This window comes from Neodiprion fabricii, chromosome 3 (genome assembly GCF_021155785.1).
Source record: "Neodiprion fabricii isolate iyNeoFabr1 chromosome 3, iyNeoFabr1.1, whole genome shotgun sequence".
NCBI lineage: Eukaryota > Metazoa > Arthropoda > Insecta > Hymenoptera > Diprionidae > Neodiprion > Neodiprion fabricii.
Window position 1 is genome coordinate 32797735 of NC_060241.1, and position 10097 is coordinate 32807831.

Genomic DNA, 10097 nt, shown 5'->3' on the forward strand with positions numbered 1-10097 from the left:
CACAGTTTCGCGTCTAACTATACTGCGATAATCGTACACATCTACAGGCAGAAAAATAATCCCCACGAATTATACACGATGTCGGTTCGCACATGGTTTTTACTCTGCGAGTGAAAACGAGACTGCAGTGGCGGTGGAGTCCCTATAAATAGTGGCAAGAGTGAATGGCGCCGGGATTCGGAATTCAGGTAAGTTTCAACTCTTGAGGATTGACTCGGCCCAACAAAAGGCGATTTTTCACTATCTTTCGTTCCTCGTTAAGCCTGGTTAAACCACGCAAAAATTACAAGAATCTTATTCATAAATCTACAGTGCATGCGCCTCTCCTATCATTGTTCTGTGTATCGTTTGAGAACAATACCGAAAACATAATATTGCAAATACGACGCACCAATTCTGTTTAATTTTATTTTTGATTATCGAACGTGTAGATCTTTGCTTTGAATCAACTATCAAGAAATTGACATAATTTACAATTTGTTTGTATTTATTATTATGTATTGTTAATTCACGTTCTATCAATCACCAATTCACATCTATCAAGGTGGCTTGTCAGGGTTTGCATTTGCACAAATTCTCGTTCACCAAGTGGGCAAGTATTCAATCATGACAATTAGGAGATAGTTGTAACTATGATTGAAAGTATGTACATATATGTTGGGAACATTTTTTCACCCTCTTCAAGTCTACCGTTCATAGAAATATTGTTCACCTGTGTTAAAGCACATTTTTAACTGCAATTTACGAAAGCGGAGTATCTGGAAATGAATTATTTCTAGAAGCACGAAATCGCCGTTCCTCATAGTCTCGGATAAATGAACATTTGTTATTCTGCATGTTTATTTTTTATCAACAATCATACGTAATCAGATTCATAATCCATTTCAATTGAACACTGATGATTGGTTTCTCTGTAAAAGATTGTAGTTCTTAATGTATCTGTTTTCAGAATGGCAAAAGATGATGCAGGGAAGTTGACAAGAGAAGATTTTGACGCCGGACCAAGAAGCTGGGATGAAATAGAGCCAGGAGTCATATTGGGAAATCTTACAGCAGCGACGGATGTCGACTGGTTGAGAGAGGCGAAAATAACTCACATCTTGACATTGGACTCGTGTCCGCTGCCTAGAAAAATACAACTTCTACCTGACATAACATTCAAATATATTCAAGTGACTGATTTACCCAGAGAAGACTTGCTAACATATTTCGAAGAGACTTACCAATTTATTAAACATGCTCAAGACGACGGTCACAAGACTTTGGTACATTGTTACTTCGGGGTCTCCCGGTCCGCTGCAGTGGTTATAGCTTTTATTATGAAAAAATATAACATGAGTTTTACCGAGGCTTTTGACCTCGTCAAATCAAAGAGAAGATTCGTAGGACCTAATCCTGGATTCGTGGCTCAATTGAAGTTGTACCAGGACATGGGATTCAGCATAGACAATACAAATGTACAGTTCAAAATGTATCGCCTTCAATTAGCGGCTGATAAAGTGAGAAAGGCAAAGATATTACCACAGACTTGTATAGACTTGATAAAGCCAGACCCGGCTTTAGTTACAATACGACCTGAGCCGACGGTGTATCGGTGCAAGCGTTGCCGAAGAATCGTAGCTTCTGCCAGCAATATATTACCTCACACACCGAGAGAAAAACAAATTTGGCGTCATGTAAGCTCGAAACGTTATGATAAGGGTTTGAAAGTGGCAAAGACTTCGAAAAAACCTGTGGAAGAAGATGAGAACAATGAGCTGTGTGACTCTGAATTTTGTTCGAAAACTTATTTTATAGAACCATTGGCCTGGATGCCTGATATAGTACACAATGTTGAAGGTAAATTGAACTGTCCAAAATGTGCTACCAAGCTTGGATCTTTCAGCTGGATCGCGGGATCCCAATGTCCATGTGGTAGCAAGATAGCTCCAGCCTTTTATCTGGTTCCCTCTAAAGTTGACTGGAGTAACGTCGTTCAAAATGTACAAGTGACTGTTTAGAAATTAATCAACATCCAAGCAGCTTCGATAAATGGATATGCTGCTTTACATGTTGAATGTATAATTGAATTCTCAATACCCTTGGAACCGCTAGATAATTCGGATTCAAATGTTTATGAGCCACGTTGGAACAGTGTGTGAAAATAAGTTTATGCAGACCTATACGACGTAAGGCAAGAAGGTAACGTAGAAAATAATGTGCAAAATTGTGTTAATGGATCAATCTACAACTTGGTATTCATTGATCCCAGGATTTCCAAAGTTCTTCTGAACTCACGGAATTGTAGTACTTCACTGAAGTAGCGCTAGAAATATCGAAAATTCATTTAGTCCGATTTCTGAAATTCATCACGTTTTATTTCGAAAAACTGCCTCGTTTCCGTGGTTTTAGTTCATACTGCAGAAAGTCTTTTTTTTTCCAGTTCAATGAAATTGAGATCAAATTATGTTATCTTTGGCTCGAATTACATCAATTCATTGTCACCTTTTTCCGTATTTCCATTGCCTAGAGAGATCATTTGACAAGCTGAGTCTTTATATCAAAGAAAGTTTTCCGTAAGTATCATGCTGGTTGTGGCGGTGTCTTTCTCTGTACATCGTCAAGCCGAGTTTTTCAAGTTATACTTCCACTTATTGACTGACAAAATGATGGAAGGGCATGGCCTTGATCGTGAAAATAAAATATGGCACTCATTCCCTTCGGGCTCTAAGCAAATGATATTATATATATTAAAATGGTGTGCCAATTATAAGTATAATATTAGAATGCAATTGATAATATTTCTTACAAGATTTCGATCGTCTTACCTTATATCGGTACTTTATAATTCGATGTTTGCTTTCAGATTTGTTAAGTCTATGTTTTATTTATTCTATATTTATTCTACTGTTACAATAATTCTTATACAATGTTACTACAATTTACAGACATCTAAGACTGTATTTACATTAATATATAATAAGATCAAACAAAGTTACACAAAAAGTTGTGCTTATGTATGTACATTCGCCGCAACGCGATGTGTAAATTATTCATCCGTTTCAGCACTAGCTCTTTTAATATTATTATATTAAATAAATGTTACCCTGTTTTTAGTTAATCATACATGTGTTCATTTTACCCGCGTTTAAGAAATATGTGTTTTATTCAAACCTATACTGTAATTATCGATACATGCATTTTTGCATCTTAGTAATATTGTAATTATTATGCTTCAAGTCTTCAAGAAATGGGCTTCAAAACTATTATTGAGAAATAATGATGTACTTGTTACAAAAATGAACTTGCGCCTTATTATATGCAACTTATATACCATTTGTGCATTAAGGCTCGATCGATGATCTACGAAATAATACCAACGATTGGCTTGAAAGTTGGCGCTCTGTCACAGTGATGATTTTAGCAACTACTTTTGCCGCAAGCCGAGTGCGGAAATCACTGCGAATTACTCTGATCGTCAAACTTTTTGTCTAGCATCTATGTGCATACTGCGTAATGTGTATACATCACAAGCAGTTGATTAGTGGTTTAATTGCTTAGAAAAAACCGCGTAGCCATCTTCAGGACTTAAATCAAATTTCGTTCAGTCATGAACGTTGATAAAATTCTGAACGCGGAATGATACCGATTCAATCTTGGGCCATTCGTCGATTCGTGCACATAAATTTTGAAACCAACAAGTCATTTCGCGGGTATATTACACATACTACCTTTTACATGAATATAAACGAAACCTTCTATCACATACTAGCGTGCATGCCGGAGTAAGGTGTTCCATAAGTATGTGCTCTCAATCTGAGGGCGTTCAAAGTGTTTATCGAGGATGTGTCGAGGGCGGCGTGTGATTCCGCTTGATGATAAGGCGCCCCTAAATTGGCGTTGGCAAATCCATGGCAGCTCGTCGACGGTTGAATGTTCGTGTAAGTTTGCGGGGATCTCCAGTATTCGGTGTAAGGATACTGAGGCACTTGCGGAGACTGGCTGATTGTGTCTACGCTGCTGTCGTGAGAATGGGTGATTCTTATCGGCCGCAAAGGCAGCATAGTTTCCATTTCCCGGTTCGTAACGACTCCCCGATTTATCGCTGAACTTCTTTCGTTTCGCCGGAATTTAGCTCTTCGATTTTGAAACCAAACCTAAGTATAAAATATATATATAAAAAAAAATATATATATATATATACATATATTCGACGATACATCAGTAAGATCATTGCAGAAAATGGGATTTTTAGTATCTCGACGACGCTCCTCATTAACGCGAAGAATTGAAATCGATTCTCCACGCGTACGCGGCACGATATACCGTCAAAAGAAAAATTAATTTTCTCACCGGACTTTGCTCACGCTAATTTTCTAAAACTGCACGGTGTTGCATAACAAACCGGGCACATAAAAATTTCGCTCCAGTATAACATAATGACCGACAGTTTGCCCATTTCAATCGGCACCCCATCACCCTCCAAACAGTTGTTATTGAAAGAGGCTGAGAATCGGATAGGTGTCTTTTTTTCATATCCGTTATTTTCTTCTCGGAAGCCTACTCTTTTCGCCCAGTTTTCAGATCAGAGTCGTAGGGTCGGATACGCGGACGGTTGGACCGGAGACGGGACAGCGTGACGGCTCCTGGCAGGCATACAGATAGTCCTACAGCAGACGGACGGACGGAGAGACAGACGTAAGCACACGTGCTGGTTATGCTATGCCGCACACATATGCTAAGACGAGGCTAATCATAGCTCGTCGCTTGACAACCTGTCTCCTCCGATTTTCCGCCTAGCTGTCCGCAACCGCTGCATCCTCGGCGGTACACCAAGTTGTGTCACGTCCCGATCACTTACTCTTTTCAAGTCTGGCGCAAACTTTCCGACCAAAGTATCCGTTTTCAGCCCTCTTTTTTTCCCTTACTTTATCTTTCTATTTTCTGAACTTTTTTTTTTTCTTCTATCACAAAACGTTAGCCAATAATATCGACGAATGGATCAAACTTTATATAAAGGTGTTGTTTTTGCACCAACTTAATCTGTCTTTATCCGTCACATTTTTTTTTTTTTTTTTTATAAATAGCCATATTGAAGGATTATTTTCTTTAATCGTTCTTAAATAAAATATTCACGATAATATTAACGTCTGGTTTTTCTTTTTTTTGTCTTGTTGCCGTGAGGTAAATCCGGTTTCATGAGTACATTTTAGGGTGCATATTAAGAAGGGATATTTTTAGATGTATTCTTACATCCGAATAGATGTTTCTAATAACGTATTATACATTTATAAAACACATTGATATCGTCGAATGTTACCACCACTCATACAGCAATATTGAGTTTTTTTTTTTCTAATCTTTTAGAAAGTAATTGATTTCTAGAGTATAATTTTTCGCGACATCAAAGCCTCCGCTAACAATCTAGTGCTTCGAAATATTTACGTTGGGGAAGATTCTTAATCGTTGTAAGACACGCATCGTCAACAGCGCGCATTTTAATCTATCGCCAAAATTCGTTGACACCTAGTTTAATATAATTATGACGATTTCTACGTGTGTATCGTTATAGTTTACCTGAACTCTTGCCTCGGACAACGACACCCTCGTCGCGAGTTCTTCTCTGACAAAGGCATCCGGATAATGCGTCCGTTCGAAGACTCTTTCTAAAGCTGCCAACTGTTGAGCGGAGAACGTAGTGCGACTTCTTCGGGGCCTTCGGCCACCAGAATTAGGTGAATCGTTGCATCCTGACATGGTTAGAGAAACTGTGCTGTATTCGTTTATTTACATGACTGTTAGGCAAGCTGGTAATGAAGCATTGAAACAACCGTAATTACTAGGATGTCTATGAGAATGTTGAAAAACTCCGTTACTCCCGATCGGGGTTTAAGAGATCGGTATAAAGAAGTGCAGGAAGTAATTAGTGATGCACGGTTTCAAACCGCTGAATTGAAAGGTGTTTTTTACAGTCAAAGAATGATATTTCCAATCAGAGTTGGCGATGTTAGAACAACTGCGAGCGGAGTTGACAAAAAATAACTTTCGAACCGATGACCGCGCTAATCCTCAACAACCATCGACTCTGATTGACAGATCTGAAATTTCTGTCATAGATCAATTCTTACTTTCATTGCGTGGAACCGTTTATTCGTGGGTTCAGATTTTGGTGATACTTATAAATATTTAAACATTACGTTCGTTTAGGTGATTCCATAAATATTGTTTCGGGCTGATTTTTAACAAAGAATACCACGATGAAGAACACGATATGTGATATGTTTGATATTTTACAATCATGAACGGTATGTCGCCCGTTGCGACATTAATGCTCGTTAACATCGTCAGAGAATTCCCAGAACACCGAGTAATTTGAAGAGATTCATCTTATCGTGGAATCAATTTGTATTGGAAGAATAAAACTTGTTGAAAAGTCGATGCGACGATCATGAACAACAGTCCTAATAGGAAATAAACGTTATATTATGGCGTAAAAAAGGCAATTTGTGAAACGTCAACGAGTAATCGTTTAAAGTGGATTTAACCTGAGTTGCAGATTTGCAACAGTTAAACGTCGACCGTCGGGCGAGTGAGTATATGAAATAAGAAATATGAAATGAAATGGTCGGAAGATGCCGCTAAAGATAAGCTAGGGAAATAAAAGAAAAACCAATTCGCAGACGGGCAGCCCGTTGGCTTCTGAATACGACCTCTGTACTTGCGCATTCATCAAAGCGGCATAACTCGAGAAACGTTCCGTCAGACGTGATAATTTAATGCGATTCAGATCTCGTTTCACGTGTTTTCGCGAACGTATATACGATAAATACGTAATATCGGTCATCGCAGTATTCACCCCACAAATGTGTAAATATGATGAAAATTTGACGGAATTTGGTGAAACGAAAGAAATATTTTTTCAAATTTTCAAACTATCACAAGTACGCTTAATTTTCGTTATCCCTCGCTAATCGTCGGGCCAATATTGCACTCACCCAGATTCTGCGTTGGCGTTGACAGTAAACGGGAGACGGTAAAATCCTGAGGTGCGTGAGGATGCGTTAATTGATTCGCATCGTCAGCAGCAGGAATCTTTGCCAGTGTTTCACCGGAACTTAACATATCGGAGCGTCTGCGGAGTTTTTTTTTCCAAGTTTTTGGGTTCTGTTTAATTTTGTTCCGTTGGGAACGCTTCGACTTAGCACAGAGAGTTTATGTTCCAATTTATAAGACACTTAACGTGGCCAAGCACGCGAGTCGTAAAAAATGTAGTTTATTATCACTGGTTTGTAGAAGGTGTGTTAACACGATTTGATGGTTTAAAAAATTCGATCTTGGAACGTCATCGCGAGGCGTGGATAACACCGTATAAATTTTCATCCACGCGACTTGTGTTTCGGTGATAAATACGTACATGTACCGCGGTTCACAATCGGAAAATCAGAACTGATTAGGTTTCCACGATCAATCGTTCGCTCGAAACTCGTAAATATCAATTTGTGAGATGAAGCCGCACGCGTTTAACGGGTAATATCTGGAATGAAATTAGCTCCGTGATATTTCATGGGTAATTGAATTATTGAAATCCTAATTCAATTATCCCCTGCGTACGCCCCGAGATTATGTGGTCCATTCGTAGCGGCAAGATGCCAACTGACTTATGAAGTTAAGTTGGTCTTAACTCGGGAAGAAATAGAGCATTTTAAGAGTAGGTGGAGATTTCGACCAAAGCTCCACCCTCATTAGAAGCCCATTGGTTTCAGCTCGTTCTGAATACCAGACTCTGTTTCCAACAGTTATCAACTTTCATCGCTCGCATCTCGGATGAACGGGGACTCATCTTTGCGCGTGCTGCGCGAATTTTGTTCTTTCTCTTGTTTCCCGCAGTATCAAAACTTTTCTCTGTCGCCATCCAGCTGGACAGATTACCTGAAATACTTCAAATTCCGTGACGTATCAAGGGAAGGTAATTTTAAGACCAACGGATTCAGTTTTCAAGCATCTTAGGTCGTGGTAAAATTTGTTCTTCCGATTTGAAAATTAAAACGACGAAACGGTGAAACATCCATTTACGATTAATAAATCATTTCTCGAGTACAAGAAAATTATTTTCATTAAATATGCTGCCTTGTCTATCATGCGGGAAGTAAAATAAATTGATCGATAGACCCGAATTTAATCTCAGGGGGATTTCACAACAGGGATTATACTTTTACGGCTTGAAATTTAATCATGGTGTCGATAATTAATCCTGTTTGGGGCAGACTTTATATTCGCAAGGATAAAATCAACTAACTCTTGGGTAAAAATGATTTCTGCTGATCGATGCTGTAATTTAAAGAACTCGAAACTTACGGCGGGTACCTTTTGTACACTCGGGCACTTTTAACGAGTTCTCAAAGTAAGATAACGAACCGAACTCGAGCCTTATCCGCAGCAGCGTTGCAGTTAAAGTTCATACCGTTTATCGGGGAAGGAATTTTCCGCAGCGATGCGTAGAAAAGTCTTTTGCAAAATCCCTGAGGAAGTTGGCGAAACTGCAGGAGCCTTGTGCACACTCGGAAGACTAAAAAGTGCAGTGGCCCCTGGCGCCGGCGCTCGTATCGTTTTCCATAAGGTTTGCTGCCAGGCTTGAAGCGGCTCAGATCACATTGCACAAGAGTGTCGAGTTTCAGCTACACCGGCTATGTTACAACTCGGTACTCGGTGATCGTTGATCGCTCGACCGAGGGGAGGACTGCGGGAATATTCGATGAACTGTCAACGGTTGTTGAGAAGCAAGCAAAACGAGAAAAAGCAAAAAAGAAAACACTCGTTTTCGAACATGAAAAAGCTGTCCAGACGACAGTTTCTCTATTCTTTACCTCTTTTCAAATACAGACACTGAGAGAAATTTTTAGTCCCGGTTACCGCTCAGTCCTCAACTATTTTCATTTTTTACCACAACCGAAAAATATATATCTAGGTACAAGATGAAAATTAGTTTTCTAGCTGTCACCAGAAAGTCCGGTATCCGTTACTATTCTTTCTCATTAATAATATTCAAACAGTTTTTCTAACGATACCTGTTTTACCGAATTTTTCTAGTTACTGTAACAAATGAAATTTATCGAGTGAGAAAGTACGCGTTTGGTCGATGATTCTCGGTCACCGTCTCTCATATTTCCATTTTCAAAACCGAGCGCCGTATGATTGTCGGGCGCACGGTTTAAAAGGTCGCAGAGTGAGTGGCGACAGCTGACGATCTCAATGAGAAGACAATTTTATAATTATTACCCATTTTATTTATACTATCTTTATAGCTGGAGTTTGTTTGCCCGACGGTGTGCAGCGCGCTCGATAGTAAAAGTTGCGGTTGTGTTGGGGCGCGCTGCATCGTCGGCAAGACGGACGCGGGCGTCGCGACGCTCTGACACGAACACGTCGGGACGCCCCTTGAGAATTATTAGGCAGGCCTGCCGGCCCCGGTCTCCTGGGAGGGCGAGACTTTTATATTTTATGCCAAAGTGTCCTGCATCCTATCCCAGATTTTTTTACAAGAATGTCTTTCTATATCCAACGACTGCGCGCCGACAACCGTCGTATTATGCATCCTTTTCGAGGCCCATGCCGAAGCTTTTCCTCGATTTCAACGAGGTCAGGCGAGTCTGATTTCCGTCTTATTCGGCCCCATCCGAGTCGTACGCGGGTCTTCTTTATTCTTGACAGATTATTGGAACAACGTGGTCCGCAGTCTTCCTCGGAGAGATTTTACTTTACACGCAGGAAGTGAGAAAAAGAGAAGTAGGTAGGTTGTGTTACAGGGACCTAACAAGGCCCGCGGTGGCTCGAGTCGTGAAATATGAAGTGGAGATTTTAGGTGAGGTTTGAAAATGTCATCGCGTCTGGACAATGTCCGTTACATCTCGTAAATAGTTATATAACGAGGGGTTTTTGAGGTAAGGAAACAAGCCGCAAACTGACCGCGGATGTCTTTGCTCTGGTAAATTTTCCCTCTTGTACAATCCCCGGGATCTTTTACCTGCACTAAAATTTATTACGGTATCATAACTCATAGTAACCGGGAGTTTCGGATTGCGTAATAATTAATACGTGTGGTCTGTGAAATTCACATTATA

General features: G+C 39.9%; 2 protein-coding genes across 4 annotated transcripts; one reads left to right on the forward strand and one right to left on the reverse strand.

Moving 5' to 3' along the window:
• Positions 1 to 53: 53 nt before the first annotated feature.
• On the forward strand, positions 54 to 2761 carry LOC124177416 (dual specificity protein phosphatase MPK-4-like). Of its 3 annotated transcripts, none has more exons than XM_046559748.1 (2): positions 54 to 188; positions 950 to 2761. In XM_046559748.1, exon 2 carries the CDS (start codon positions 951 to 953, stop codon positions 1998 to 2000), a length of 1050 nt encoding a protein of 349 aa, XP_046415704.1. In that variant the 5' UTR covers positions 54 to 188; position 950; the 3' UTR covers positions 2001 to 2761. The 3 variants fall into 3 exon arrangements, with proteins under 3 accessions (XP_046415704.1, XP_046415706.1, XP_046415705.1); XM_046559750.1 differs by lacking the exon at positions 54 to 188 and adding an exon at positions 209 to 266; XM_046559749.1 differs by lacking the exon at positions 54 to 188 and adding an exon at positions 284 to 592.
• A 469-nt stretch (positions 2762 to 3230) lies between these two features.
• On the reverse strand, positions 3231 to 7261 carry LOC124177417 (paired mesoderm homeobox protein 2-like). Its single transcript, XM_046559751.1, has 3 exons — positions 6975 to 7261; positions 5557 to 5729; positions 3231 to 4136 (listed from the first exon to the last, which is right to left on the reverse strand). Exons 1-3 carry the CDS (start codon positions 7099 to 7101, stop codon positions 3741 to 3743), a joined length of 696 nt encoding a protein of 231 aa, XP_046415707.1. The 5' UTR covers positions 7102 to 7261; the 3' UTR covers positions 3231 to 3740.
• Positions 7262 to 10097: the final 2836 nt, after the last annotated feature.

Coding starts and splice junctions, on each gene's coding strand:
- LOC124177416 (XM_046559748.1), top strand. CDS start 951: ATGGCAAAAGATGATGCAGGGAAGTTGACAAGAGAAGATTTTGACGCC.
- LOC124177417 (XM_046559751.1), bottom strand. CDS start 7,101: ATGTTAAGTTCCGGTGAAACACTGGCAAAGATTCCTGCTGCTGACGAT. Junction 5,730..6,974: donor AACGCCAACGCAGAATCTGG/GTGAGTGCAATA, acceptor TAACCATGTCAG/GATGCAACGATTCACCTAAT. Junction 4,137..5,556: donor TGTCCGAGGCAAGAGTTCAG/GTAAACTATAAC, acceptor TTTTATACTTAG/GTTTGGTTTCAAAATCGAAG.